Below are 17,746 nucleotides of genomic sequence, written 5' to 3'. Positions count from 1 at the left end.
ACGTTTATGTCTTACAAAATATGATGAATTGATGTCATCTTTATAATAGTTTGTTTACTTGTATGTCTTACAAAATAAAATGCGATTACTTAATTATGTCTCCACCATAAAACGAGTAAACTTGATTCATTCTATACGCTCCAATGCCATGTTAAGTGTAACCAACTCAAACTAAGAATTTAACTTATTAAAATAAGTACAATTTTAGTTACCTGTCTTAACCATTTGTGATCTTTCATTTGAGTTTATCATTATAACGCATACCCTGGGGTTTATGAAAATGTCTCATTTATGTGCTAAAGAAGAAGCCATGGAAACAACTGCTGAATAATTTATTGTGATTTATGCTTAACTCTTTGGTATCTGAGAATACAAATGGGCAACACTAAACACACAGGTCAGATAAAACATGATATACTTCTCGACTAACCTTTTCTTAAGCAACATAGGCATACCTTGCAACTGTTTCACATAATGAAGATAATTAGAAGCACACTCACACCCCTTAGTTTCATCGCGCTTTTTGTCCAGCAACAAGATATCAACTCGACAGCACAACTAATCGCGTCTTATGTTCGTAGTTAGAGCATCAATTTGATTATTTCCAAAATAATTATGAGAAAGTTCGGTATAAACAGATATATTTTTTATTTGCAACTTTTACTATTTGCATTACTGCAAGCAAGGCTCCAGCATTTTCTCAAGAAAACTGAGCTTTGTGTCTCAATGCCTCCCAAGTAGTGTGTGACAAACTGATTCTCCACTGCCCCGTCACCTGCCAACTCAATCACGCAAGTTTCCTGTCTAAACTGTGGAGCCCCGAAGAACTCAGCTTTCACCTGGAATTGTCATCATAAAACAAAAGTGGCATTAATGCAAAAGAAAAGATGCAATCAAACAGGAATCACATCACTCACAAAACTTTGAACACAATAGTTTCTGGACCTCTCAACTTAGTAGACGGGCAAGGCGGAAAGACGAGGAACTATGTCTGTCCCACACTTGAATCAATTTTTTAGACAATAATTCCACGTGTATCTTATAACTCAAAAGCAAATCACTTGCACCTTTCTCAAGCTTATATCAGCGCAATTATTATTAGCAGTAAAACTTGTGAAAGGATTCTCCATAATCAAATACTCCGTTAATTGATTGTTTTATCCACGTTTGTCTCCTTTGTGATAAAGAAGAACCCTTTTGTTTCGTTAGTTTACCTGTACTATGATAGAAATGAAAACCTCCAGATAAGCATACTAGTGAGAAGTGGATTGTGAAACACTAACCTGTTGGTTTCTGGACATCCTGTTTTCGAGGATTTAATCCTTCACCAAACAGAAAGCAGTTTTCAGACAGTCATGTATCAAGCTTCCTTCTAGAAATGCATCATATCTCCCCACAGCTATCCTTGAATTATTACCACCATTTGAGCATCATTGTAACTTTGATCATCTCAAGCACGTCTGCTAGTCACACATGATTTTTCTATTTCATTGTTTCTCCCACAACTACTCAACAAGCCGAACAAATCACGGAAGCACATTTATATCCCGAATGTTCTGTTATACAGTTCGCCTGAATTGGGCATGCGGAACTTTGATTCCTCATATCCATTATAGAACTTGTTATAGCCGAGCCTTTCATTTCGGAGAAGTTCAGCCATGCCCAAGTCATTTCCGCTTGGGACAACACCATTCCAACCATCCCACTGGCCATTGGACATCACAGAGTTCCTGTTCTGGGGAAGATTGAGTTGTGAAAATGGGGAAAGATTGTTGGCCAGAGTTTGCTCCACAACCCTCGAAGAAACTCCATAAGCATCATTGAATGGAGAAAAGTTATCCCCATTATCAGGAAATCTCTGGTTCTGATGCAGAGAGAGAGATCTTTGCATGAGTAATTGAAGTCTAGCCTCATTTTCAAAAGCACTTGGCTGTGGAGGAAAACTTGGAGACATGTCTAGACATGAGACATTAAAGCCATTTTGAACCCTGCCTTTACCAACTGCCAAAATTGCAGGATCCATAAACTCAATGTCTCCGTTGTTGACATTCCCAATTGATGGAGCCTGATATTCATTGCGTAATAAGGAGGTTTCAAGCATGTGAGTACCTGCAAAATAACTGATTGAGATATACATCCAAGATTATGTCCAACAAAGTAGAGAAACCAAACCAACAGTATAAAATTACTTACCGGAGAGAGGACCAAAATTCTGTTCCATTTTTTCATAAGTAAAGCCTGGGGGTGGGGCCCTGTTTGGTGCTGAAAACCCTGGAGGCGCAGCCATCTGTGATCTCGACCCTGGACAATTCACCAGAAAATCAGTAAATCAGGCACTTAAAACCTTTTGTTCCTTTTGGACAATTGCCCTCAGACTAAATCTGAAACAATAAAAGGTGCGCACAGATAAGGGGGATAGAATTAAAAAGGACAAGTGATGCACTAACCTGATAGCTTGTTAGAAGAGAGTTGAGAATAATTGTGGGCAAAACCATTGGATTCCTGATTATTAAATAGAGAGAAACCATTGTGACTACCAAAACCATCAAGCTGATAGCTTCTGCTATTTGGAAAATCTTGATCGAGAGGGCGATGACTATAACTTCTCTCAATGTAACTTAAAGATGGCCGAGAATCAGCTGGTGGATTCATGGGTTCCCCCTCCCTTGCAAAAGAGAACCTTGATTGATTGTTGCTCTGTAATTTTCTTGAGTTTGATACTCTAAGAGACCCTTGTTGGTTATCAGTTTCTCCCAACAACTTAACCAAGTTCTGAGAGGCTACTGACTCATTCCATGGGTCAAAATCCATAGACAAAATATTAGATATTATATTGTTCTCTCCCCTATCTGCAGTAGTACTATGGTCCGCAGTAGCAGTTCCCCCTTCAAACCTATCCATGTGCATCCTCCTACTTTCATTAGACGAATAATAAGTGTCAACAGTGCTTCCCAAATTACCCGCAGAACTGAATACATTTTCAGGGTATCCATTAGGAAGTTCTCCAATACTAGAAGGCAGTAATACTGAATCAGCTCTGTGGTCAAAAGTTTGCATGTTGGCTCTAATAGGCTCAACACCATTGGCAAACTGCGGAGTATAACCTTTGAGCTGCCCTGAAGAGTGTAAAGAGATGGAAGGACTTGATGAGTAGCTTTTCTCTAAAATTACTTCAGGATCCCTATGTCTCTGTGCATTGAAAGATAGCAAATCATCCTCCATTTCAGGAGTTGTGTCTTGTATTCCTTGAGTCTGTCTTTCCAGTCTCAAATCAGATGTTTGTCTTGAGATACAAACATCATCCACAATCACAGATTTCCCATTCGTCTGAGAAGGCGACGGCTCCCTTGCTTTCTCATAGCTGGCATGCGACTTTTGCTGTCTATCAATGCTAGCTAATGAAAAAACTGAGGATGCATCCTCCTCAATGTCTCTGCCACCATAGGGATCTTTTGGTAAAGTAGGTCCATTAGACATCAAAGGAAGATCAAAGGTATTTGTAGCACTGGATGGTGTGATCCTATGTATATCTTTGTCCTTCAAAGACGGGGTGATATGCAACTGACTGTTCATAAATGAGGAAGCAGGGTGTACGGTGATAGCGGGTTTCTCAGTACTATAGGTTGCATCATCTGCTCCCACAGGCTGCTTAACAGGCTCTAACATGTTTATTTTACCTTTCTCTTGACTAGTGCCACTTTCTTTACTATGAATAGCTTTCTCTTGACTAGTGCCACTTTCTTTACTATGAATAACTTTCTTTCCTGCTTCAGCAGCCAATGACAAAACCTGACTATTATTAGCAACAGCTGTGGAGCAAGTTAGTGCGCATGTTTCAGCCTTCTGTTTAAGAGGTCCACTAGAACTTGGTGCACTGGCAGGCGGCAGTCCATTGGAACTTGGTGCACTGGCTGGCAGCAGTCCATTAGAACTTGGTGCACTGACTGGTGGCAGTTGGTTATTTAATGCACGTGTTCCCCTATAAAAAATGAATATAAATTGTATTATGAAATTTTATTAACCATGTCTAAATGAGAACAGTGGGTCTTCTAATTGCATACCATAAAGCACCAGCAGGAAGAGAAGCTGATCTACCAGAGCTGCTATTTGGTGGAGAGCCTCTGGCATTGGTTGGTGAATTCTGCAAGGCATATGACAAGATTATAAATTTCAGACATTCAATATGGAAAGACAGGCACATTTCCGACATCATTTCCGGTCAGAATTAAAAAAATTAAGACTTCAGCAATTTTATACCTAAAAGCTCGATAATGTAATATGACGAAGGAGGAGGAAATGTCAAAAGGTAGATCATAAGAACAAAACTTTATTTCTCTCTTGAGATTACTTCCCCGTTCCAACCTCCAATAATAGAGAGTTATCATTTCCTCTTTCCCAAAATGGTAGGAAAAAGGGAAGGGGGCAAATGAAAAAGATATGGAAAGAAAAGATGCAAGAATCAAATGCTAAGAGAAAATCTTACATTTGCAGCAGTTTTACTACTAGGTTTCCCTGCAGAAGCAGAGCTGTTATTGCAGTAATCGTCTGCTGGTGGTGGTAAAGCACTCCCTGATCTCCGTTGCATACTATTAACGGCACCAGTAATTTGTTGAACTCTACTCCTTTAAAATAACTATGCAAGTTAATTGTTTATCCAATGAAAGTCCATATACAACAAACAGATAACACGCAGCATGATGCACCTATTTATCAATAATTTTCTAAATATATCGTCACATTGATTTTTACAGATAGTGTTGACTACTAGCCACCTATTGTTAGATTAGAAACAAGTTGGGACAAAGTAGGTGGAAAAAAAAATGGTCGCTCTTATCAGTTTCACATACTACTGAACTTTATGCACTTGATACTCCAATGATGAAAATTCTAAAACACTTTAAAGAGACAGGTTTCACAAACAATACTGTTAACTATCACAATAATTATAAAACCACACACTAAATAAATCCCAGTACCTTGTGTAAGCCGATATTACTTCATCTTTAGTAAAGCTATCCTCTTGCGACCCAATCTCGTGCAAGTATAAACAATCAGGATTGGTGCAGGGCTGGACCAAAAGGTAACTCTTCCTTTAGAGACATTAAATCTATGTGGTTCCAGAAAGACTCAAAAAATGACCCCTAATCAATGTTCTGATCGAAATTCTAAAGTAAATGAAAAATCATACCACACTCCTCAACCAAGCATGACAGTATTTTGTGGTTCCAAAGCACGCTCTGCCAGCAAGAAAGTAAAAATGATTACTGAAAAATAACAGCAAGCACTGCAAATCAATAACAAGATGTGGCACACACCTTAGAGGTTGACCGTCCAAAAGAAATCCATGTACAGACTGAATACAACGGACTGCTTCCTCTTCCTTTGAATAGGTAATATATCTGTACCCAACAGAAATTTTTAAAATGACAGCTAAGTAAGTTGGGGGGCTGGTCTAAATTTTATTCTTTGCTAACTTGGAACTGCCTAAGGCAGCAGCCTGGCAAGGGACCAAGAAACAAGAGGATTCGACCAAGTGAGCATTTGGGTAAACCAAAGGCTCATTCACAATAACTTCTTTTTTTTTAAAAACGGAAAAGGCTCAAATATGCAATCGAACTATCGGAAATGGCTCATTTATGCCATCGAACCAATGGAAATGGCTCATTTATGTCAGTCACCAATAGTTTGGCTCATTTATGCCATCGCCCGTTACCAAAATGCCTCATCCATGCCATTTTTCATTAACGCTGGTTTTACAATACCAGATATGACACGTGACCTTCAACTAAACTATGCTTGTGGGTGGGTAGGGTGTATGGGTCGGGTTTTTTATTAATTTGGGATTTAAAATTGGGCTGATTTAATTAAACGACGTAAACCTCTAATTGGAGGCCACGTGTCATATCTGGTATTATAAAACCGGCATTAATGAAAAATGGCATGGATGAGTCATTTTGGTAACAGGCGATGGCATAAATGAGCCAAACTATTGATGAGTGGCATAAATGAGGCATTTCCTATAGTTCGATGGCATAAATGAGCCAAACTATTGATGAGTGACATAAATGAGCCATTTCCGATAGTTCGATGGCATATTTGAGCCTTTTCCGTTTTTTAAAAGGTAATCAAAATAATCTTCTTATTATCCCATCGATACACTAGGAAAGAAAAAGTACACTCTTCAGGATCCAGTCTTGACTGTACCATTAAAATACTTGCTATAAAGCAGAAAAGAGGTGTATATCAACTAACATGAGCTAGGACTAAGAACTAGGTTTGAAACACAGACAACTCTGCACTTCCATTTTTTTGGGTAAAAGAACATAAAACTCGGCATAGATGCTTAGTTATTTTTGTGAAATGAGCCTTGCAAAATTCTTTTGGACAGCATTTAAGAGCATCTTCATAACTATATGACGTAGAAAAAGGCTTTTCTAGAACTGAGAGCCAGATTTTGGAATACAAACAGATCTCCATCCATTGATGCTTGTTTGTGAGGCTAAGAAGCCTTTGCACGTTAAGAGCATCTTAATATTACTGCTTTATATATGAAGCATTTTGAAAACCGTTACGAATAATCAAGAAGCATACTTACACACTGCATGTACTATTTGCAAACTGTTGAATGGCACCAGCAGATGTTCGAGACATAGACACCTTCAGAACCTTCCCATACTGAGCAAAATATTCTTTCCGCTGCAGAAGCTGTTTTTTGGGGTAAATTTGCGTTAGTTTGTTAGAATTACATTATTAATAGAAAAGTGTCGAGCATCTAGGACATCCCTAAGTAAAAAGTTAAAATGAACTGGGAGAAAGGATATCTTTAAAAGAGGTGTTAAAGATTCCAAAACTAAAGTAATGTATACATACATCTTCGTCAGCTAAGCTGAGAGGCAACCCCACAATGTAGACAAGATTCCTTTGAACGACACGCACACTGCTAAGTTGCTTTCTAGATTCAGCTGTTTTACTTTTACCCTTTCGAGATGTCATTTTTTTGTCCGAGCTCACCATCCTGTTGGAATGAACAAAAACCATGAAGAACGCAGAAAATATAGGACCTACAAATCTGATAATGGAGTTTGTCCTTGAGAACAAAAATATAAATTCATATATTACTTTTCACAATTTGCTGCTGTGCCAACAATCTTTTCCTTATTATATGGACTGCGGCATGCAGGACACCGCCCTTCTGTCTCATCCTTCTCAGCCATTTCCATTATGTGATGCCAACACCATACGCATATCTACAGTAATGGGTGCCAAAAGTCAACAAAAAATCAATTCTATGTTCTATATATATACTAATATAAAAGTGGGAAGCTCTAAACAACAATGTTCACAGACAATATTAACCCTGTAACATTAAACGACATTTATACCCTTCAAAACTATGGTATTCCTACAAAACCCAGTGTATTAACTGAACTTCTCTTCATTTTTCTCAAAACATGAAGAATTCAAGGAAGTTGATGAATAATCTAACTAACAAATACTAACATTTATCATGATAATGGTACTAAGTCTCTTCAATTTCCAATCATTTTTATGCTCATAAAATATAATCTTTACAAGCACTAAGTTCGGGTAATTTGACATTGTGAGCAAATGAGGAGACTGTTGTTACGATCTTGTCATTAAGAAAAAAATGAGAGATTGTTGTTACAATCTTATACTTGCATTGAATGACCAGCAATTACAAAGGTCCATACTCATGTTCTATCTCACTTTTTTTAGAAGCAGGGAGATACACAGTAAAAAGTTGATAGACCTAAATACTCATGTAAAACTGGAAGACCTTTTTACCCTTCAATCAGACACTTCTGTAACATTATGTAGAAAAATGTAGATACATATTCTAGTAAATACTATTAGATATAAATTCACACATTATCCACCATCATTATACTCTTTAACTGAACATCAAATTCTAGAAATACTTACGGAACACTTACAACAATTGCACATCAAACTCCAATACTCTAATTTAAGAGGAGATGAAGAGATTATTATTATTAAAACCTTATCATTATATCAAGTACATTTGTTTATTAATTTTTTTTTTAAAAAAAAAAACAAGCATCAACTTCGGTAACTGGACGCAAAGCCAAAAATCACAATAAGGCATTTGAGAACTTCTGTGGGGCAAGATTTCTTCCTTTATTGAGCTAGCTAATAAGATCAATACTCATAATTTTCAGGAAATTACACTTTTCTGCTTTAGTTTTTATTTATAACTCATATGCATTGTTTGATACTCCCTCCCTTTCAATTTGTATCTTAGTTTGACTGGGCACTCTGGCACAGAGTCTAAGAAAGTAAACAACTTTTGAATCTTGTGGTCTTAAACTAAAGATGTGTGTAATATATTAAAATGCCATTTGAATCTTGTGGTCTTGCATATGCCATGTAAGATGTTGGATACAAAGAGTTACTAAATATAAAAAGTGGCATTCTTTTTTAAAAAGACTAAAAAGGAAAGTAAAAACATAAATTGAAACGGAGAGAGTAATATTTATGTGATTCTTTAAAATTGTGTACTCATTGTTACTGGGCACACACGCCAAGCACATGCCCAAAACTAGTATTTCATAGAGCAAGAGAAGTGCAAAGAAAATGTCGAATTTCGTGAACAGTTTCATTTTTTTGTTGATGGTGGTTGTCAACAAGACTTAGAGCAATTGAACCAAGAATCTCTTCTGCTCTATAACATGTTAAATTGTGTGAATTGTATCATTTAAAAGCTTAACCTGTTAGAGATAACTTAGGTCTGAAACATAAACTAGAAAAGAAACATGAACTGTACAGATATAGGAAAACAGATGTGTAGAAAAGGAAATTAAATATTACGTAGTAACTCAGTGCTAGAAAGTATCATCCCAACCTAGCAAGAGTGGTTCTTTGAAGAGTGATTTGACCTTAAAAGTTAACTATTGATGCATAATTAGCCCAAAGAATCCCAAATCTTAATGGGAGGGGGTACGGGCTAGTGATGAGGAATTCAATGAACCCTTTTCTAATTAGGACCTATGCATCGACAACTTTAAGGTAGTCTAGTTTGTTTAAGCATTGTTATTTAGGAAAAACATCAGATTGCATCATTACAGTGATACCAACAACTATAAGTTGAATAGGTAATATCCCGCACCAATAGTACATACTTGAGAATCTCCAGAGCTAAACACGACGGGTATAAATAATGTTTAATATAAACTCAAATAGACATATCATACTCCAGGAATGGCACAAAATTTTTGATTCCTGAAAGATTCCCTATTGTATATTTCATAGATTGTAATTTTCTTTTACAGCAATAAGCATTTAGTTGTTATCCATGCATGAAATACCCTTAGAATGTGTCATCTATACAAGAATATCTTACTCTATTAGGCATTAATTGAGTTGCCGTATACACTTCATCAAAAAAAAATTGAGTCGCCCTATACTCCTATAGTTTAACTATAAGCTGATACCACAAAGAACATATATGAATCAGTCAAGACACAGCTTCAGCGTATAACTCTTTGCACCAAAAACAAAAAGTTCTGCATCAAAGAAGAAAGTACAATTATTAAAGCAAACAGTACCAGATTACAATATATCATATGCATGGACAAAACAAAGCTTGTAGCTCTCAGAAGCATTAACATAGAGAAGAAACTTCTTCCCAGCTTGTCCTTTAAAAGGGATATCCCAAATGTCAGTTACACGGCTGGTGCCTACATACACCATAGGGCACAATAGCTACAAGTTTATCTCAGTAGTCTTAGAGACTATACAAATGACCCATACTCACTTAAGCAGCCTGAGAACTAACCTAACATTCTCACACATTCTAACTAGTTTTAATTTTTACATAGACAAGTTTCTTTTCTGTAGTTAATCCAAAACTAACCATGTAAAGGAAACATTAAACCATGCCAACTTGGTAGGAAGGTCGTAGGCATTCTAATCGTTTTGGCTCCCAAGATAGAAGGAAATGAAAACTTAAATATTGGATGTTCCTACATAGTAAATTTTATTTTAAAACCCCAAATCCAATAGGACCATCTAAGTAGGTATTCAAAAATTTAGTGCATAATAGAGTTCAAATAAGGACAAGCATGCACTCTATCCAGCACCAATTGTGTGCTTCTGCTGCCACATGCATGAACAAATACCTACACCTTCCAACTAAATTGTGGAGAATAGGTGGAAATGGAAACTTATACATCCCCCCTCCCCCCCCCGCCAACATTACCAGTTTCAAAAATATATATATATATATATCCCCCTCTCTCAACCTTTCTGGAGTGGATATGCACAGCAGTTCCACCTAAAGCACATGGATTACAAACCTAAAAGAGTCATTATGAATAAGAAACTTACACGCAGAACTACTCTAGAGGTGAAATATCTGACCTGCCATATGGCAACCTATTGCTAAATTAATCAGTCACCACCATCACTCACCCCCCCCCCCACACACACACACACAAAAAAAAAACAGCTCCCAAGGTTGATTTATACAATTCTCATTAAACTACCTCTAAGCATATAAGGCATATGATTGTGACTGTCGCCCGGAAGCACATACTTATAAAAGAGAACTCTTATGTGTGTGAAAGAACGGCAAGATTGCGTAAAAGAGCCTTTTTAGAAGTAACATGTTAAGGTTGAGCTCCAAAAACCATTAAGACAATTTCACAAATTCTTTTGAAAATTACAGACAGTGTTGTCAGCTTGACATGTGCTTACGGTCTGAAGCTACATGCAAAACAGGTTATTTCACCCTGCTTAGCTGGCACTTCAGTGCAAGCACTAAGGTGCTAAGGTGTGCACCTACCGCCATGGGCTCTTTCGTAAAGGGAGCTGCACTAACCAAAAATACACGCTGATATTGTAGTTCTTTTTTTATTCTTTTTTCCCATATAATTGTGCTTTGTGTTTACAGTTTTTTTCTTGACTTAGACAGATATATTTAATTATTTTCTTAATGATGCAGTTTCATCAATACCCTCATATATATGCACTTAAAGTCTCAAGACATTTCCGCACTCCCATCACTTTCAAGACAAACCTAGATGTCTAAGAATAGAGAGCTATCACCAAAATACCAGAAAAGAAGCTCCACTCCACCCCTAATAAGCATGTCTTAATAGGGAGAACATGTGAATAACAATGAATTTTTTTCCTTCATCAAAAAAAACAATGAATTTTTTTCGAAAATATGTGAATAACAATGACTAGTCTCCTACAGCTTGTTTGGATGTTTGTTACCTATTGTATTGTATTGTATTAGTTTAGACACAATGTTTGTTCTGATTGTTACATAGATTTTATTGTATCGGTCGTTACGTAGATTTTATTGTATCGCATCGTTAAATCCACCATTCCGTAACGACCGATTTGGTGTGATCGCGTCGTTACCTTATTCTTTTTTCTCATTCTAGCTTTACTTATTAAGTATCTAATAATCATATTTTATCCTTTTCCCGGCCTTTTTATAGTAGCTCCACCTTGTCACCAACCTTTTTTTGTGGGTTTATCATTCAAATCGCCGATGTGTGACATTATGTAACGACGGGAAACGATACAATCTATCCAAACGTTGTATTCATCGAAATAATACAGTAAGATACAATACAACACACAACAATATAATGCCAGGTTCCACAAAAACAATATGGCTTCAAATTGCTTGCTTGGAACATAGTCAAAATCAAAAGGATATTGTTCTAGTCAAAATCAAAAAGGAAACTTGAAGATTTACAAACCTGATAGCCACACTTGCAAGGCTTCAACTGCTGATCTGTCAAATCCATCTCTTCAGCACAGAGAGGACAGGTCTTTTCTCCTTGGTCACTCATGGTTGCCTTCACCAACAAAGTAAAACGCAATATATTTAATAGGCGATTTTGGCCATAGATTCCAAATATTTTTTACTTTCTTTGGAATTTATGGAGTTGAAGTTGAAGATGGAGCTGTGTTTGGTTATACTTTTTGCAAAAAGTACTTGAAATAATGTTCATGTTTGAATGTACTTAAATACAACTTCAAAAGGGAAAAGTGAATTGGAAAAAAGTGAAAACAGATTATAAGCTGTTTTTCCAAATTTGAGATACAACTTCAAGTCGGATTTGGAATTTTCATGGCCGAACACTAATTTCAAATAAAGTGAAAAATTATTAAAAAATTATTCCGGAAACAGTGAATAATTTTTATGGCCAAATGGGTCGTTAATTCGAAACAGAAGCATTCCAATCACAGAATCCATTCACTCATAATCTGTAATCGTCTCTACGTTAAAGGTAATCCCCTAATTCAGTTTAAAAAAATCACCTCACATCCAACAACTCTACCCAATCCATAAAGAACCATACAAAGATTATGTACATATCCAAGTCAAAAGTAAAACAACTACTAACAAAGTAAAATGCAATATATTAATTCGAAAAACGAAGGATTTCAATTACACAATCCATTCACTCGTAATCTGTAATCGTCTCTACACGAGAGTTAAAAGTAATACCCTAATTTAGTTAGAAAAAATCACCTAAGAACCATACAAAGACTATATTCATATCCAAGTCAAAACTAAAACAAGTACCAACAAAGTCAAACTCTTATATCCACACAAAAGAATCAACCTTTTTAATTTCCTTCGTTCTTCTGATTAATCAAACACATCGATCCAATGCAAAACACCAAATCAACATACAAACAACTAATCAAAAATCAAAAGTTCCCCTTTTTCCTCAAAAAAAAAAAAAAAAAAATCGACTTCACCAACCCAGAATTAAACTCAAAAACCCAAAAATCCAATGCAAGGCACCACATCAAAACACACTGAACTAATAAAAAATTCTTTTTTTTTTTTTTTTTTTTTACTAAAAAAAAATTAAAAAAAGGACTTCACCAACCCAGAATTAAACCAAAAAACCCAAAAATCCAGAACTCCAATAACAAAATCACAAACACAAATCAACAAAAACACTAGCATAAATCAATAAAAAATTCTCTTCTTTTATTTTCAAAATTTTAAAATTAAAAAAAAAATGACTTCACCAACCCAGAATTACAATCAAAAACCCCACAAACAAAATCACAAATACAAATCAAGGAGCTAATCAAAAATAAAAAAACCCCTTTTTTTACAAATTCAAAAAAAAAAAAAAAAAAAGATACCAACTTTACAACAACCCATAATGAAAATCAAAAAACCCAAAACACAAATCAAGAGAAAAACACCAACAAAAAGAACTAATCAAAAAATTCCCCTTTTATCCTCTAAATAAAAAAAATAAAAAAAAGATATCGACTTTCCAATAACCCATAATTAAAATCAAAAACCCCACAAACACAAATCAATACACAAAGAACTAATCAAAAAAAAAAAAATCCCCTTTCTTCCAAATTTTTTTTAAAAAAAAAATTTGACTTCACCAACCCACAATTAAAATCCAAAACCCCAAAAGCAAAATCACTAACACAAATCGATTATAAAATAAATTAGGGATCTGACAACAAAAAAGTAAATAAAATTAGGGTTTTGATGTTGTTACTTACAGTGATGACTTGGATCAACAAAGAAGGGCAAAATCGGAAACACAAATTAAACGATATATCACAAATGAGAGAGAAAAAGAGATAACCACACACACACACACAGAGCTGCTTTTATTTTTATTTTTTTGTTTGTGAGAGAAAGAAAAATAGCGAAAGGGTAGCTTTTTTTGAGATGATTGAAGATATAACTAGTTTATATGGATGATTGACACGTGGGTAAGGGAGGATATGATCGGACGGTTGTGAGTTATTTATGGTGAGTCTAATTGACGGAGATATAGTGGGGTGTAGTGGAAACTTCGTACTAAACTAAAATAAGGAGTAAATGTTTCTTATATTTGAGTTGTTTGCAATAAGTATTTCACAAGTCATAGATAACATTTGGGGGGTTTTATGGTTTGGTTAAATACCGATTTAAATTGAAAATTCAAGTCAGATTGATTAAATAAATTGATAGTTGTTTTGATTTAGTTTGGTTTAGTTTTACTTCTTTTTTTTTAAATCGATAATATTTAGTAGGCGTTTGGCCATGAAAACGAAATATTTTTTACTTTATCTGGTATTTTGAAGTTGGAGTTGAAGATGGAGTTGTGTTTGGTTATAGTTTTTGCAAATAATATTTAGTTGTTTGAATGTATTGAAAGTCAATACAAGTTTTTTAGTAGGCGTTTGGCCATAAGAAATATTCACTTTATTCCGAAATTTTTTTTCACTTTTCAGCGTTTGGCTATAAGAATTCCGAATACAACTTGAAGTTGTGATGCAATCCTAGTTGCCCCAAGATCACCTTTGTGGAATCAAGTCAAGGAATCTCAAACATCACAAGGGTTGCACATGAAGATAGGCGCTCGTGAGCATACATTAGCGCCATACCAAGGATCCCAAGTGTAGAAGATTGCTTGGAAGGACGGAATGGAGAAGAGTGACGAAGATGGCTATGCATGTAAAGAGGCTAATACTTAAATGCAAGCCTTTTCGAGTTTCATTTCCAAGGAAGACCAACCAAACAAGGCCCTTGTTTCATTAAGGGTATATTTGTAATAACTAGCTTGTCTTCCTTATTATCCTAGTATAAGTAGTAGACTTAGACATATCCCTAGTTAGACTATTTTGAATATTGATATTTGCTATTGTAAAACTCTTGAGAGTTGAGAGCTTGTGAAGCCTTTGATTGAATAATTGTTGAGAGGATTGGTTATTAGGGAATTCCAAATCCCTCTTGGTCATCCTAGGAATTTGGTGTTTCTTTTGTTCTTAATTTAAAGATCTTAGTTTTCTATAACTTTGGTTGCTAAATTAGGTCTTAAGTTGTGTCAAATTATCTATCTCTTTTATTTCTTGCATTTTATTATTGTTTTCGTTTTCGTTCTTGCATCAATTGATATCAGAGCTTGGATTAGATTTGTTCTATCAAATCTAGCATAGGATTTGTTACTATAAAAAAAATCGAAAATCCTACAAAACCCCCAAAAAAAATTGTTTGTTTTTTTTGTTTGTTATTAGATTCTGGTTCCTTAGTACGTTAAGGTTTCAAATCCGAAGTTTCGAGTCATTCCAAGTTGTTTTGAGATTTTCACCATTATTGAGTTGAAGAACTTGAAGTGGGTCTTGTTGATTTGGATGAAATTGGGACTTGAAACTTATTGGACTTTGTTCTACAGGTCTTGGGGAGTCTAAATCTGAAAATTGAAGGAAAAACAAGTTGATTTGAAGGTAGTTGAAAATTTGAAATTGTTGGTGTTCTTGAAGATCCTCAAATCTTCATATGGAAGAAGACTCTCCAAAGGGGCATTTAATCCAAAGTTTTCAAGTCAAGATTCGGAGAAAAGTTTTTTTTTTTTACCCCGAAAGGGTAAATACTAGGTTGAGTGAGCCCAGGAACGTCATCAGATCCAAGAAATTTGGTCCAAATTTCGAGAAGGTCGAGTTCAACACGAAAATCACTGTAGCAGAAAGGGGTACACTTATACGGACCGTATCTTTTTATACGGACCGTATAAGTTGGTCGTACTTCAGGATCCAGCAAAGGGGGCTTACTGTTTTGTGACATCATTTTATACGGACACTTACACATACCATATCTTTTTATATGGACCATATAAATAAGGTCGTATAAGGCAAGGGAAAAAGTGACATCAATTTATACGGACACTTACACGGACCGTATCTTTTTATACGGACCGTATAAGTTGGTCGCATTTCAGGACCCAACAAAGAACACTTACTATTTTGTGACATCATCTTATAAGAGCACTTACATGGACAGTACCCTCTCATACGGACTGTATAAGTAAGGTCGTATTTCTCAAGGTAATTTACATTGATCCGAGATTCATTTCTCAAAAACTTCTTGACTCTCGTTGTTGATTTTGTGTCCCTATTCCTTTGGTAGGGAGTAAAAAAAAAAGAGTATAGAAATTTTAAAATTTTCATTACTTAAAATTGATACCTTGAATCAATTGGGGCTTCTCGAGCGCGTTTTCAAGTTATCACCTACTCGAGCCCGAAATTTGATTTATTTTTTGATTTTAGCATTCCATTTTCTTGTGTCTCTCAACTAGTAGCCATTTAATAGTTGTTCCTACTTGTGATTGCTAGTTCTTGTGTCTGTATTTCTTTCGTGCCAATTCTTTCGTGCTTTTCTTCATTTTGCTTCGTTGTTAATTTCTTGGTTCAAGTATGTTAGATTGAATTGAGTCGTCCGTCTTTCTTAGTCTAACAAGAATCTATTCCGATCAAGATTAAAATTTACTCATTTTGTTGAGTGTCTTTAATAGGTACCATGGCTACGGAGGATGAAACACCAGTTCCCACCGGGGAACTCACACTAGTTGATGTAATGAGAGCTTTGCAAGCCTTGAACGATAAGGTTGGGAGTATGGTCGAATGGAAAACTTGGGAAGTAGGGTGGAAGCAATTGAAGGAGGTAGTAGGGAGGTCTCGTATTTGCCCTGAGTGCAATACCAAGGAGGCACAAGTGGAGCTAGTCGAAGCATTTCACTTACATTGTCACCCGGCACCTTCCATCATCTACATAACCCCACTCCCCAAAACACTCCTCAAAAACACAACTCTTACCCCACCAAACAACATTCCCATAGGCCAACGGAACAACCCACCCCTACAAGATCAAACTCCAAATGACCCACAACCAAATGACGATGAGATAGAAGAAGCTATACTTGAGCACGAACGATATGGTGACCAATGTTGGAGGCAACGAGGGCAAGCACAAGGAGGTTATTGAGGGAGGGGTGGAAGGCATGATCCTAACCCTCACATGGGTAGGCAAAGAGGGTACCAAGCTCGTGAAGGGTATTAAGGTCGTGACCATCGAGGTTATGATGACGATGGAGATTTGAATGGGAACCATGGTTATTGAGAAGGGCAAGACACAAGTCTCAATTCAATTAAAGTTACTCTCCCAACCTTCAAAGGAGGAAGTGACCCCGATACATTTCTTGATTGGGTGTTGCATTGTGATAGGATCTTCTTGACGAATGACATGTCCGAGGTGAAAAAGGCGCTTTACGCCATTGCTCAATTTGAAGGGTACGCCTCCACGTGGTGGGAAACTCAAGTTAAAGCAAGAAGAATTATTGGACTTCCTCCCACACCTACTTGGGATGAATTGGAGGATGCCATGCGGCCTAAGTATGTCACCGAACGCTACAAGCAAGAACAACTCAAGAAGGTGTATGCCTTAAGGCAAAACAAAAAGAGTATGGAAGAATACTATGATGAGTTCCAAATGTCAAGATGAGAATCGACTTTGAAGACGATGAGTTGAATGCTATGACTCGATTCCGAGCCGGGTTAAATGGGGACATTGTCTCCCAAATGAGACTCCACCACTATGGGAGCATTGAAGAAACCCTTCAAGTGGCTATTGCGATAGAGGAGGGTCTCAAGGAAGACAAAATCAATAAGTCGAGGGGCTATGTGAGTTCATGGAATAATAGCAAAGAAGGAGGAACTTCTTCCTCAAATTGGCAAAAGGATAAGGGCACCATGCAAGAAACTAAGAACCCCTTTGAAAAGAACGCTCAAAATGAGAAGCAAGTTGATAAACAGCCTCCAAAGTTCGCCCCAAAGGAAGGAGGTACGAAGGCTCCCATCCTATGTTTTAAATGTCATGGCTTTGGTCATAGAGCAAGTGAGTGCCCTAATCGAAGAGCCTTTATTTTGAGAGACACTT

At 36.4% G+C, this 17,746-nt stretch overlaps 1 protein-coding gene across 2 annotated transcripts; it reads right to left on the bottom strand.

Moving 5' to 3' along the window:
* Positions 1–398: 398 nt before the first annotated feature.
* Positions 399–13,708, bottom strand: LOC132065668 (uncharacterized). Of its 2 annotated transcripts, none has more exons than XM_059459161.1 (14): positions 13,549–13,708; positions 11,757–11,855; positions 7,120–7,247; positions 6,871–7,015; positions 6,596–6,705; positions 5,316–5,399; positions 5,189–5,237; positions 4,977–5,068; positions 4,484–4,616; positions 4,062–4,141; positions 2,448–3,979; positions 2,194–2,301; positions 1,284–2,109; positions 399–839 (listed from the first exon to the last, which is right to left on the bottom strand). In XM_059459161.1, exons 2-13 carry the CDS (start codon positions 11,847–11,849, stop codon positions 1,541–1,543), a joined length of 3,123 nt encoding a protein of 1,040 aa, XP_059315144.1. In that variant the 5' UTR covers positions 11,850–11,855; positions 13,549–13,708; the 3' UTR covers positions 399–839; positions 1,284–1,540. The 2 variants fall into 2 exon arrangements, with proteins under 2 accessions (XP_059315144.1, XP_059315143.1); XM_059459160.1 differs by having other exon boundaries at positions 4,484–4,622; positions 13,549–13,707.
* Between the last annotated feature and the right edge of the window lie 4,038 nt (positions 13,709–17,746).

This window comes from Lycium ferocissimum, chromosome 7 (genome assembly GCF_029784015.1).
Source record: "Lycium ferocissimum isolate CSIRO_LF1 chromosome 7, AGI_CSIRO_Lferr_CH_V1, whole genome shotgun sequence".
NCBI lineage: Eukaryota > Viridiplantae > Streptophyta > Magnoliopsida > Solanales > Solanaceae > Lycium > Lycium ferocissimum.
Note: the sequence above shows the minus strand (reverse complement) of the source record. Positions and strands in the feature narration are given on the sequence as shown.

What these genes read in the sequence shown, in the direction of transcription:
- LOC132065668 (XM_059459160.1), bottom strand. Translation starts at nt 11,849, where the DNA reads ATGAGTGACCAAGGAGAAAAGACCTGTCCTCTCTGTGCTGAAGAGATG. An exon ending in ACAGCAGCAAATTGTGAAAA is followed by an intron (nt 7,016 to 7,119) that starts GTAATATATGAA and finishes TCATTCCAACAG; the next exon opens with GATGGTGAGCTCGGACAAAA. An exon ending in GAATTTTGGTCCTCTCTCCG is followed by an intron (nt 2,110 to 2,193) that starts GTAAGTAATTTT and finishes GTTATTTTGCAG; the next exon opens with GTACTCACATGCTTGAAACC.